General features: G+C 60.0%; 1 protein-coding gene across 1 annotated transcript; it reads left to right on the top strand.

The window, feature by feature from the left end:
- Positions 1 to 4370: 4370 nt before the first annotated feature.
- Positions 4371 to 8598, top strand: MSX1 (msh homeobox 1). The gene is made up of 2 exons (XM_058723109.1): positions 4371 to 5067; positions 7382 to 8598. The coding sequence occupies exons 1-2, from the start codon at positions 4599 to 4601 to the stop codon at positions 7822 to 7824; spliced, it is 912 nt and encodes a 303-aa protein (XP_058579092.1). The 5' UTR covers positions 4371 to 4598; the 3' UTR covers positions 7825 to 8598.
- Positions 8599 to 13455: the final 4857 nt, after the last annotated feature.

Consider the following 13455-nt stretch of genomic DNA (forward strand, 5'->3'; position numbering starts at 1 on the left):
GAAAGAAGCGGGCAGTCGGACTCCACCGCGCTAGGGCACTTGGGCGAGTTGGGCCCACTTGAGGCAGAGGAATGAGCAAGAAGGAGAAAATATTTTTACAAGTAGTTTTCTTTTTCTTTTCTTTTCTTTTTTTTTTTTTTTTTTTTCCACTTCGCGTTGAAGAAAGGCCCCTAAACTCTTAAAAGGCATAAGCTCTGCCCAGGTCCGGGGAAAGCAGAAAGCATTTTAATCTGGATGCGCGCTGTGGATATTCAGCTAGTGGCTGAAGACTCACCGGGGTTCCCAGCTCTCCTTGAGTTTTTCTCTGGAAAGCTGTGAAATCCTCCCGAAGGATACCATCAGGGACTCCCAGACAGTTTCCCAAACCTCTGACTCCCCGCCGTCCGCTTCTAGGCGACGGAGGCCAAAAGACTTAGGAGACACGGGTTTGAGAAGCCCCCTCCGCAGATTGGGGGATCCCGAGGTCGTGCTTTCTGTCTACCCATCAACCTCGCCCCCCCTCCTCCCCACCTCAGGACAAAATACCTCCTCTCTCTCCCCCTCCGCCGCCCTCCTGGAGATTGGTGAATTCCCACCAAAATAAATCGTTCCGGGTAATCGGTTTTCATAGCACATTCATTCTATTAAAGAGGACTGTTTGGGGCTCGCTAATTGCCGGGGGTCCCACTGAGCTGCACATTTTTTAAAATGCACGCGGGATTCCTGGGTCGAGGCCACAAAATGCGTTGCACGGGGGGGGGGGGGGGGGGAGGGGCGTAAACAAAAACCCGACGGAGGCGACAACGAATGCCCGAGTGAGGGGCCAGCCTGCAGGCTTTTCCAATCCCGGCCGCAATACCCAGACACTGACAGCGCTCTTCAAGACGGTATCCCTCTAAACTCGAGCCTTTCCCTGCGAAGGGGGAGTTTGAAAACACCACCACCCCTCCACCGCCGCACACCCTCCCAAAACGGGCTTTTGGGGGGGGGGGAAGACCAAACCCGTCCCCAGTTCAGTTGCCCAGGGAGTCGGACGCTAGGCAATCAATCCGTCTTTGGGATCCTAAGCGCCGAGGTGCTTTGTTGGGGGACAGGGAGTCCGGACTGAGAAGGATGGAGCGAGGCGCGAGGGGAGGGGAGCGGAGCACCAGTCCCCGAGCTTTATCTGCTGCGGGCCAGCCCTGCCCTTGCCAGGCATGAATTACAGCCCGGCTTTCTGGGCGGCTGCGGCCGCGCGGAGAAATGCCGGGCTGGAAGCGCCTGGGGGGTGTAGTGCTGGCGGCGAGATAACAGGCGCAGCCCCCCCCACCCCCACCCCGGCCCCGTCAGCTCGAGAAACCCACCAACCGGGAAATCCGGAAAGGCCCAGACAAATACAAACGCAGAGAAAGCTCCTCGCCGCCCCAAAACTTGTGCCTCTCCTCCCGCGGGCTCCACAAGCTCCGAGAGACACAGAGACGTTTCCTTTCCTCTAACCCCCTTCTCTGAGACCCGGGGCATCTCCCCCCCCCCCCGCGCCCCCACCCTCAAAGGCAGGTCGGTGCAAGCGCCGAGAGCTATTCTGAGCACCGGCTCCACGCGCAGTCTACTCGGAACACCTTTCCCTCTCCAGACACACACTTTTCGCCTTGCCACGCATGCCCCCAGCTAACCCGCCGCGCCCGGCGAGAGCGGACAAGAACCCACACCGAACCGAAAAACCGTGGGGTTCCGGACGGGCTCGGGATGCCTAGGGGCGGGCGGCAGGGCCGGGGGCTGCGGGCGCAGGCGGTCTGCTCCCAGGAGGCGGGGGGCGCGACTTCAAGGGCCCCTGCGCCGGCTGCTGCCTTTGATCCGGCCGCCGCTGGCGCCTAAAAACAACATCCTCGTCTGCCTATTAGGCGCGCTGAGGGATCGTGACAGATTGTTTATCCCCGCAATTAGCGATGCGGCCCTTCTCCCGCCGCCCGGCTGGCCGGGCCCCCGGGCCCGCGCCGGGCCTCGCTGCGCCGCCGCGGGGGACGGCCCTGAGACCCCTCCGCGTCGCGCGGCTGCACTCTCGGGGTTCGAGCCCCTGCTCCGCCCTAAAGCTGAAGTTCTTAGCTGGCGGACTCCAAGAGGGTCCAGAGCCCCCCCCCACCCCCCCGCCCCGTCCCACTCCCCTGAAGTTGATTTCACTGTTCAGCATTTTTCTACGGAGGAAGTTCTTAGATCAGACTGGCAAAGTGATCTGAGAGTCCAACACTCTTGAGATGGGAGACAACGGCGGCGCAACAGCGCAAGCCTCATGGCAAAGACAAGCTATCTGTCGAAAGGGTGACCTAAAGAGCCAAAGGGCCTCGGTTCCCTCTCCCCGTCTAACCCCGGTGCAGAGGGAGATTCCGGCTCGGCTGTAGGGTTCGTTCCAGCCACAGCTAAATTGAAAATGCAGGCCATAGAAGTTCGCTATCCGGGCTGGGATGCTAGCCCACTGTTCGGCCTGCAGCCTTGCTGAGCGTCAGTTCGGTCAGCTCTGAAATGGGTCGTAGGCTGGCCTTGGATCCCGGCATCCTCAGGCGTACCTCCTGGGCCTTGGTTCCGCTGCCTGGTGGCAGGACGCTATTCGTCCTACCCCTGCCCCGGGGTACCGGGAGCTTAAGACAGGCCGCGTGGGTGCACCGCGCCTCTAGCTGGGCCCGACGCGAGCTGGAGGCCCCAAACCCTGCCTAATGCTTGTGTTGCAGTCTCGGACGAGTAAGGAATCTGGAAACGCGGCGTAAACTTCACAGATGCGAGTATTCCTGAACCCCTCCCCCCAACCCCCAAGACCTGAACACATCTCTGGAGCCTATGGACAGAGGTGAGGCTGCCGATCACCCTGGAGTCCGCAGCCCGACCCCTCCCGCCAGACCCCGGACGCCGTCAGGGTAATAAAGTTCCCGCTGTAGCAATTCATTTCCCTTAATCTGGACGCCCCTAATCTACAGCTTTTATTGCGCCCAGTTAAAAGGCGAGGGAATTCGCTGTCCCTCCGCGCTCGGATAATTACCCCTAAATGGCCACGGCAGCCCCTCGTGTTTCCTGGAGATTAGAACCCCGCAGTCATCAATGGCGGGTCCCGGTGAGCCGCCAATCACCGCCGCTGGCTCCCCGGGGGTCGCCGGCCTGGGCCCCGGGATAAGAGGCCATAAAGAGGAGGGGCAGAAAACTGCTGAGCCCCAACCCGACTTTGCATGGATCTTATATCTCCCCACGCTTTCAACTCATTTTCCTCCATTTTTTTTAGCAGAAAAAAAAGATCACGTTTCCTCCGAAACTGGCAAAATAAAAGTTCTCCGGCCCAGCTACCAAGGATCCTTCCCAGGAAGCGTCCTCTTTCTCCGCTGACCCCCTCCCACAAACGTGCCTCCCCACTCCGGTATCATCCGCGACCCAGAGACAGGGACGTGTTATTGTTTCCGCGGACGCGTTGAGGTCACGTTAAGGCCAGATCAGTGTTTTGTTGACGTTTCTGCTGGTTTTATTTCAATAAGTTCTATATCAAAAGGACCCGGCGGCTCCTTCCCCCAGCTGGTCGCCGGTATAGGTGTTGTAATCCTCCCAGGGAAGTTCACAGCGGGGGGGAAAGTACACATCATGAATGAAAATCGATTAACGACCCTGGATAATATCATGTGTTCTTATTCTTAGCGTCTATAGCACCACAGGAGAGTGGCCGCTTTCTGCAAACTTCAGTCCAGCGCCTAGAAAGAGACAAAGGCCCACTTCTACTCAGAGGTAAAGTTTTGAAGATTGAAACAGAGGAAGAAAATAGAGGTTTGTTTGGTTTTTTTTTTTAAAGAAATTAATCTTTCTTTCTACTAGAATACATAACCATCCAGATTTTTTTTTTTTTTAACTGTGAAAGAAGTGTGTCTGAAATGACTCATCGCCAATGATCGCGGGAGAGAAGACTGGAGGCAGATAGCGGAGGGGGATAGAGAAAGAGACACAGCGGCTGGCCGCCAAAGGGAAAGGTGAAAGAAGCCTTGATAGAAACAGAAAAGGAGCAGAGGAAAAAGGGAGGCGTGGGAGAGAGGGGCGATCAAGGAAGGGAAGAGAGGGGAGGGCAGAAGAGAAGGGACGAGGGCAGGGAGAGTCCCCCAGGAAGACAGAAAAACTAGAGAGCCGCGGCGACCGGGAGACAGACGCGCGGCCCAGGCTGCAGCGCGGAAGAAAGTTTCTCCGCCGCCCCCTCCCCTCCCCTCCCCTCCCCTGCCCTCCCGGGGCCCGGCCCCGTCCCGCGCGCCCAGCGGCCCAGTGCGCCTCGGGGCCCGTCCGCAGGAGCGCGGCCCAATGGCAGGCGCCGGGCCCGCCCCCTCGCGCGCTGATTGGTCGCCGCGGCGCCGGCCTCGCCTTATTAACAAGTTCTCTGGGGAGCTGCGGCCCGACCCGGAGCCGGCGAGTGCGCCCGGGAACCCGGCCTGCGCGGCGGCGCCAGCGAGGAACCAGGCCCCGAGCGCCGGAGCCGGCCTTCTGGGGAGGGGCGGGAGGCGCGCGCGCGAGGGCCCGCCCGGCCAGGGCCCCGGGCGCACCCAAAGGCCGGCCGCGCTCCCAGCTCGCCCCAAGCCCATGCCCGGCGGCTGGCCCGTGCTGCGGCTGGAGGGGGGGCCCGGCTCTGCATGGCCCCGGCTGCTGACATGACTTCTTTGCCACTCGGTGTCAAAGTGGAGGACTCCGCCTTCGGCAAGCCGGCGGGGGGAGGCGGGAGCCAGGCCCCCAGCGCCACCGCGGCCACGGCGGCCGCCATGGGCGCAGACGAGGAGGGGGCCAAGCCCAAAGTGTCCCCTTCACTCCTGCCCTTCAGCGTGGAGGCGCTCATGGCCGACCACAGGAAGCCCGGGGCCAAGGAGAGCGCCCTGGTGGCCTCCGAGGGCGCACAGGCGGCGGGCGGCTCCGCGCAGCCCCTGGGCGCCCGGCCGGGGTCTCTGGGAGCCCCGGACGCGCCGTCTTCGCCGCGGCCGCTGGGCCATTTCTCGGTGGGAGGACTTCTCAAGCTGCCAGAAGATGCGCTCGTCAAAGCCGAGAGCCCCGAGAAGCCCGAGAGGACCCCGTGGATGCAGAACCCCCGCTTCTCCCCGCCCCCGGCCAGTAAGTAGCCAGAACCCAGGCGGCGGGGGGGGGGGGGGCGGGCGGGGGGTGCGGGGCGGGAGGGCGCCAGGCCTGGAGCCGGCGCCTGCCTGTCTCCAGCAGCTGCGTACCTGCAGCCAGGTACCCGGAGCCCATGCTGCAGATCTGTTGGCGGGGCGGCCGGGGTTCGCCACTCTCCCTACTCGCGTCAGCTAGAGGGGTAGAGGCCTGGCTGAAGCCCAGCTCTGGGTCCACTTTCGCGGACTCCTCGCCTTGGCCGGGCGACGCTGGGCGCGTGTGTGTGTGTGTGTGTGTGGCGGGGGTGCAGTTAACTTCCAGGGCAAGGTGTCTGGGCACCCTCCTCTCCTGCTCCTATCAAAAGACCCCGGGAGTCCCCACTTCCCTGTCTGCCCCTATGCCCTGTTATTTGGCCGTTATCCCTACGGATGGGTCCAGGCGGTGCGGACATCTTCCCTGCGCTCAGAGTTTCACTTTCTCATAGAAGACTCCCCCCCCCCCCCCCGCATTAAAGTACCTCTCTGCCCTGAGGTTCTGAACCTCTTGCAAAATTCCCCCTTCCAACCCTTCAGATTTCAGACAGATACTTGGTGCTCACGGTGGATGGTTCAATTAGTGGGAGGGGGCACTCAGGTCCAGCGGAGGGGGCGGGGCACCAAGTCAATTAGTGGGAGGCGTCCCCTCCGTGGCGGTGGGAAGCTCCCAGACGTCGCCCGACAGGGCCACTGGAGCGGACTCCAGCCGCCATAGGCGCGTTCGGGGTCGTTGCAAGGCCTCGCGGCCCCCCGGCTTCTCTGCCCAGCAAACACGCTCGGAGATATTTCAGGAGCACGGGAAATTCCCAAGTTTTCCTCGTTTCCTCCGATTATTTTGCGCGGCATAATAGCAACCCGAATTCAATGGCGTGATGCTGAGGAATGATTTTTATCTGGGGATTAAACGTCTTTGAAAGGCCAGCCCCTCCCTGGGCCTAAAGGCTGGAGAAGGTGGCCCCGGGCTAGGCTGTCGCTACCGAAGGGATTGACGTTTCCCTCGGCGCCCGCCCCTCGGGCGGCCCGGCGGAAAGCGAGTCGGGGGCCAACTGCTTCCCGGACTCTCAATGGCCTGGAGCAGGGAAGAAGGGGGGATGTTAACACAAGATTTCGTTTGACTCATATCCTGGTGGTCTGCGAGCCCAAAGGCTCATTTAAGGGAAAAAAAAACAAACAAACGAAAAAACATGCATACTTCGGCAAAACCCGCATGGTGAAACATTATGTACTTGAATTCATTTTTCCCCCGAGGGAAGCCGCTGGGTAGGCAAAGCGTCCTTTCCAGGACTCGGGAATTCGGTTAGGGCCTCCACGCTGACCCCAAAGTCGTTGAGATCCCCGTTGTCCTGGGAATAATGTGTTCTCCGTTTTATCTGGCCACAACTGCCCTGTGTGGCAGGGGTTCACTGGCCCAGAGGACTCCGACTGGTACCTTCGGGAGCCCTCTGCCGGGGCGCTGGCTCACCGCCCATCTTTGAGGTATATTTTGAAGCCATAAGAAAAAGCTTGGCACCGTTCATCTCCGTGGACTGAGACCCAGCTGGAGGAGAAGCCATTGCAACCCCTCTCCCACTCACCCCCATTTGTGTGTGACCAGAGGGCCAAGGCACTGGGGGTGGCTGAGCCCCAAGAGACAACTGAGACCACCGGAAGATGCAGCCCCCCTCCCCTTGGCACTTCGTATATTTGAGATATGGCCGCCGGTGCAACCTTCTGACCGCCTGACAGCCGGCTCTGCTCGCCTGCCATCCCCTGAGACTGTCCTTAGACCCCTGTAGGAGCACGCCGTTCCAAGGGGAAGAGATCTGGGCCTAGCCTAGCGCTGAACACTTTGGTGGGCACACATACATGTTCACCCAACGCAGAAAACTAGATGTGATCTTGGGTTGGGTGCAGGGCCTTTCTGCCTGTTTCATCAACCTTATTAACACCTACGGTCCCAGCCTGGGCGACGGTGGGAGGAGGCCCGCCGCCGAAGGCCCTCCCAAGCAGCCATCTAGCAGGAGGCATCCCACCTCTTCCCACTTAAGTTCGGGCCTTGAACACGCGCGTGTTTCACCCGGAATCTTTGTTTCCTCGTTTGCAAGAAGTAGACGGAAACGTCTACCCCGCGGGGCGTGGCAATTGGAGAAAATCTTTTCCAAGTGTCTCTCCCAGCGCTTGGCAGCGAGGTGCCCCACGCAAATGAATAGCCGGTATTGCTGTTGACTACTATTTCTGCTTTGTGGGCAGATTACACTTCCGCGCCGCTTTCTTAACCCACTGCCTTTCTCTCGGCCCCCTAGGGCGGCTGAGCCCCCCGGCCTGCACCCTGCGCAAGCACAAGACCAACCGCAAGCCGAGGACGCCCTTCACCACGGCGCAGCTGCTGGCGCTTGAGCGCAAGTTCCGCCAGAAGCAGTATCTGTCCATCGCCGAGCGCGCCGAGTTCTCCAGCTCGCTCAGCCTCACCGAGACGCAGGTGAAGATCTGGTTCCAGAACCGCCGCGCCAAGGCCAAGAGACTGCAGGAGGCCGAGCTGGAAAAGCTGAAGATGGCCGCCAAGCCCATGCTGCCACCCGCGGCCTTCGGGCTCTCCTTCCCCCTCGGCGGCCCAGCGGCGGTAGCGGCCGCGGCGGGCGCCTCGCTCTACGGTGCCTCTGGCCCCTTCCAGCGCGCCGCGCTGCCGGTAGCGCCCGTGGGACTCTACACAGCCCATGTGGGCTACAGCATGTACCATCTGACATAGAGGGTCCCAGGGTCCCCTACCTGCGGTTCCAGCCGATTCCTCCAGCCCCTGTCTTCTGCAAAGCAGCAGGAGCCCCCCACCCCCACCCCACCCAGCGAGCTCCCCTTCCACCCCCCCCCCCCCACTGCTCTGGTTTATCCTCCGCCGCTCCCTGCGTTCACTCACGAAGTCTGATCCCCTCCCCCAAAGTGGCTGGAAGGGTCCCTTACCACTCTTCTAGAATCTAGACCTACCCTTTGTGTTACAGATGGATAAACTGGGGTTAGAGAAGTTAAAATTCCCAAGGGGCCTCAGCAGAGTTAGCTGTTGGACGCGCACCAGGGGCTGCGTCCTGTATCCCTGCCCCCTGCCCTGACACCCGGCGCGAAAAGCACAGGAAAAATACTCCCGCCTGAAGATTTTGGAAATAAGAACAGTTGGAGAGAAGGAGAACATGCCAGGGGAGATGGGCCTCCCCACCGCCCCGCCAGCCCCCAGGTCCTTCCTTCGGAAAAGTTCAGAGAACTTCAACAGCAGAACGTTTGTTTTCGGTGGGGGGAGGGGGGGCACACAGATGTGTTGCAAAGGTAGGTTGGAGGGACCCCTCTCACCGGTATCAGAAGAAATTGTAAAATAAAATTTAAAAATCCTGTTTCTTATTTAACAGTACGTTTGTGTGTCTGTCAAGAATCCCTTTGGAAGGGATGGTGTGTAATATACTGTATATTTGAAATTTTATTATCATTTATATTATAGCTATATTTGTTAAATAAATTAATTTTAAGCTACAAGAAATGATCTCTTTATTGATTTAGGCCTTTATGTGAATTTCACGTCTTCGCACATGCAATTGCCTTTCAGTGCGATGGTACTTTTACTCTAACGCCTTTCAAAGGTGACCACGATATTCCGGGACAGAGGGGGGCGTCTCTTTGAACACACAGGACAGATCTGCGCTGGCAAAGTCAAGTGGAGAATTGAAGCAATTACCTACGATAATTAGGCTCAATTTTCCAATTCGCTTTAAGCTGAAATCGACACTTGCTCAGGTGACCCAGAACCGACTCTTTCTTTTTTCTTCCTTTTTAACCTGTCTATGAAAACAAAGCGAATCACCCAAATGGTTTGATGACTGCAGACAGCTAATCCAGACAATTCCCACCCCCGCAAACCTGTTTTTCCCACAGGAGGCCAGGTGGGGGGTGGAGGCACAGCTTTCCTTCTCTAAGTCGCTGCGCTGGTGTAGACCCGGTTTGTGGATTTAATTTTGAGCTGCCAGAATGTGAACTCCTTCACACCCCCTATTAGGACGCCTAAACACAAACCACTTTACTGAAAACCCAAGGCGACAATACACTTCCCACCTTGGCGTGTCCTTTGCATGAGCCCTCCCCCCAAACTCTCACAGACTCCGTTTTTTCTTTTATATAGTAGGTTAAATTCAGGCTTCCAGGAGAATAGATTTGAACGAGCGCCAAGTTTTAGCCTTCTGGGGCGAATTCTGCAAGGATGTTGATAGCAGAAAATGACCTCCTAGTAAACAGGGCCTACTATGTTCCAGGCACCGCTCTGTTCTCTTTCGAGTTGGGGGCCCCGGTTTAATTCTCATCAGATCTGCGTGCGTCCCCCCCTCCCCCGGCCTTGCCTCCACCCCGCCTTGGCCCGCGCCTCCAGACTCCACGCGGGACAGCCCCAGGCAGCCTTTGCGGCGAGCCCTTAACACTGCAAGCCAGCAGGCCAACGGTTGTTACAACGCAAATATCTGGCTTTGGACTTGGGGAGGGTGGACGTCTCCAGGGATAGAGGCCGTGGCTCAGGGTGGAAACCGAGTCTTGGGCACACGGCGCTGTTTCTAGCCCCAGGCGCCGGAGCTCTGCCTAGGAATTCCAAGAGCGCACAGGGTTGCGCCCATGCATCCCCGGGGCCGGCTGTGAGCTTTCGCCCGGCAAGTTCCGGGGTACCCTCGTTCTAGGATCTTCCAGTCTCCGTAGCTCCGGCAAACGTTCGATCCCCGAGGCTGCAGTCTGAGCATGCCACAACTCCCCTCCGGAGGAGAAGAAAGCAAGCTTGCTGTGGAGTGCAGTTCCGCGGGACCAGACAGACTGGGGGAGCCCGGAAGCCGGGCTCCCAGAGGTGCGGTCAGAACCCGAATCCGGGCCTCCTTGTCCCCGAGAGAGAGCAGTTAGACCTAAAAAGCTCTCAGACTCACGTAGTCAGTCCTTGCAAGGCGCTTGAGGGTCGAGGTACATCGCTGCTTCCTTCCGGCAGACGCAGAAAGGGGTTGATTTTGCTTCCCCTCTATAAACTAAGCAACCGGACCGCGATGGAGCGAAGGACACTGCCTTCTACACATTTTCCAGCTTCCTTCCTGCAACACCCCTCGTGATTCTCCCGTCCTGGGGATAGCATTGAACTTGAAGTCAGACAAGCCAATGTGATTCATCCCAGCCCTGCCACTTAAACTTTGCCTGACTTGGGATAAGGAAGATCTTCCGTTTCTTGCTTCCTTAGTTTTCTCATCTGCAAAATGGGCCCAGAAATCCTTCCCACTCCCAGGATTCTGGAGAAGCGACAACGAACCCCTGCGAGAGAGGGCGCCCAGGGAGTAGGGGGCGGGTCTGAATCTTCTCAGTTCACAGTGCGTCCGCAGCACCAGAGGCTTTTCCTCAAGTGCGGGTAGGGGAATGGTGGGGCAGGATCAGGTGTCTCCGCTGGCTCGGACTCCCGGGCCTCCTGGCTCCTCGAAGTTTGGCAATTTAGGGTCGAGGCAAACTTAGAGCAACATAATTGCAGTAATGAGCGACGGCTCGCGCTCTGCAGACGCGCCGCGGCTCCAGAGAGGCGGTAGCGGGCCGGCGCGCCCCCTTCCCCCACCCAGCACCTCGGAGGGTTGGAGGAGGCGGCCGCCCTGGGACCCCCCCGCTCGCGCCCGCCTCCGCGCGCGCCTCCGCCGGAGTCGCCGGCTTGGGTCCGGGTTTCCTTCCACTCCCGTCTCCCCTAGTTTCTTTTCGTCTAGTTCTTTCTTTCCCTCGTTTTTGTTTCTGAATTCCCTATCTCAACAGAGCATGCACACAAAAGGTGTCCAATAAATGTTTGCTGGATGGGAGCGGTGCCCTGGTGTGGGGTGAGGGCCCCGAGTCAGATTCAGCCAGGTCTGGTGGGAACTGGAGGCGGGGTTCTGGGCACCGCTCCTCGTTCAGCCCTCTGAACTAAGTTGCTTGTTTTTCAAGCGAGGGCAGAGTGGGCAGGGGGTTCCCAGGCCTGGTCCTCTACCGATCGGTTTCCTCCTTGGGCAGAAAGCACCGGATCGTTCACTCGGAGTCACCACGTATGGCGCCCAGAGGAATTCCTGACATCGCCGCCTCCCCAGAACCTTAGGGGATTGTTTTACAAGGGAGTGGACAGCAGCCCAGAGAGGTTACGTGATTTCCCAAGGTCACACAGCCCATAAAGGGTAGAGCAGGGATTCGAACACAGGTTACACGGCGGCATCTACGCTCTTCCCCCACTGCCCAGCCCTGTCTCCTTGAGGGTCACTTAGCGCCTGAATAGCTCTTCGAGGCTGGAAAAGGCCTGCGAAGCGCCCATATCCTTGGCAAACGGGCCCCGGGAACCCAGCCACAGCCCCACGAATTTAACTCCTTCGTGCTCTGACCACGAGCAAGCCCCGTCCCTTGGGGAACAAAAGGGGCTTCTCACCTGCCCTGCGAGCCGTCTGTGAAGGCATTTTCGGTTTGTTGGGGAGCAGACAAAGCCTCGATCTGCAAACTCAGCTTCTGACCACGCCGGCCGGGCCGAACAAGCCCAAGGTCGGTGGCGCGGCGCCCCAGGTCGGAGAGATCGCTCCGGGGCAGGGGCCCTGGTGCGCTTTCGCTCCGCGTGGGTCCGCGGGGGGCCGGGGCGATTGCGGTCGCGGCTCTGCGAGGCCGGGGAGGGGTGGGGAGCTCGCGCCAAGCGCGCCTTGTTTTGGGGTCCTTTTCTCCGCTCGTTGACCCCGGGATTGATGGCCCCGGTCGCGCAGGAGGCCCAGGGGAGACAGTTACTCAGGAGGCGGGGGACCTCAAGTGCGAAGCCTACGCGGGCCGTGAGGCTGGCGGGGTCCCCTACCGAATGATGCCCCCCTTAGTGACCCGCGGCCCCGAGGTGAGCCCGGCCTACGCCCCGCCTGGAGCCCTCGGGGGCGCAATGGGAAGCAGCAAGGAGAGGCTGCGGCCGCCTTTCAACTCGGCGGCTGGCGCCGGCCTGGCCGGGCCCCCGGGGCCGCGCGGCCTCCCCGGCTCTGTCCCCGCCCTCCCAGCCGCTCGAGAGGCGGCGAGGCCGGGACACTCCCCCAGCCCGGACTCGGGCCGCTCCCGGGAAACACCTTCACTGTCCCCTGCCCACGACCACCAAACGTCCATTCTCCAGCGCACACGGAGTCCCCACTTCAGACTCGCGGATTTCCTTTCGCTCCACTCGACAGTTTCCACTCCCGCCCTCGCACAACACCCCTGCTCCAGGCCTAGGGGGACCCTCTCATCACACCCGCCTGCCTCTCGCACAGCGCCCTCCCGCGGCGCCGCGAGCCTACAGCCCCTGCTCTTCGCGGCACTGGAGCCGGACGCTGGGTCAGGCTCGCTCCGAGACGGAGCTATTACGCATGCGCGCCGTCGTCGTCGTCGCCGTCATCGCATACACCGCACACCAACAAACACTGCAACACACACACATCTAACACAACACATGCAACACAGGCACGAGACAGACACCCAACACATCCAACCAGCACACGCGCGCGCGCGCACAGACACCCAGCCACACGACATCTACGTACGCCGCACACCCTGTACACACAGAACTAACACACACACACCAACACCCACCATCAACACACACGTCCCGGTTTATAGAGGCAAACATACAACGGCAAGGTGCCACCCTTCCACGTCCCTACTGCAGTTCAGCCCCCAGGACCTGGCGACGCTGCGAGGCGCGCGGAACCTTGGTGCGAGACCGTCATTGAATGGAGGCAGATGAACGCCAAGAAATTGTGGACACAGCCAGCCACAGCAAGACACTCCAGGCAGAGGCCTATCAAAGCCGCTTGAAGCCACTCAGACTGGGCAGATGAGCCGGAGCCACAGGAGCAGACTGGGCGACTCGGGGCACAACGGGTGGGGGAGGGGGGACACACTGTGTGGAGGGCTCGGGAGCTGTTCGTGCCGGCGCTGGGTGTCAATCCTAAAACGCAGAGCTTCTACGTGAAGGCTGCTGGAGGCGCCAGAGGGAGCGCCCGGAGCTCCCTCGCAAGAACCCTGGGTGACTTCAGCTTCCTTTCTCCTCCTGGGGCTCCTCCCCTGGGGCCACCCCCACCCCATTCCCACCCCTGTCTGCACACCGCCTTCTCCTGCTTCCGCAGAGACTTAGACCACCTCCCTAGGGCTCAGATGCGATGTCTGCTCTTGCTGGGCTGCATCCAGGCCCAAGATCTGGGACGTCCATCCAGTCCCCCGGCACAGCAAATCCCCCCCGCCCCCCCCCCCCACTCTACAACACACAGGCACTGAACCCTGCTCCCCCACCGAGAAGGCGGTGCTTTGAGAAGGAGCCAGCTACTCAGCATTAGGACATTGATGGATCGCTCCAGCCCATCTGGTCGTAGGATTCATGGTT

This window comes from Neofelis nebulosa, chromosome 3, assembly GCF_028018385.1.
Source record: "Neofelis nebulosa isolate mNeoNeb1 chromosome 3, mNeoNeb1.pri, whole genome shotgun sequence".
Taxonomy (NCBI): domain Eukaryota; kingdom Metazoa; phylum Chordata; class Mammalia; order Carnivora; family Felidae; genus Neofelis; species Neofelis nebulosa.

Coding starts and splice junctions, on each gene's coding strand:
- MSX1 (XM_058723109.1), top strand. CDS start 4,599: ATGGCCCCGGCTGCTGACATGACTTCTTTGCCACTCGGTGTCAAAGTG. Junction 5,068..7,381: donor CTTCTCCCCGCCCCCGGCCA/GTAAGTAGCCAG, acceptor TCGGCCCCCTAG/GGCGGCTGAGCCCCCCGGCC.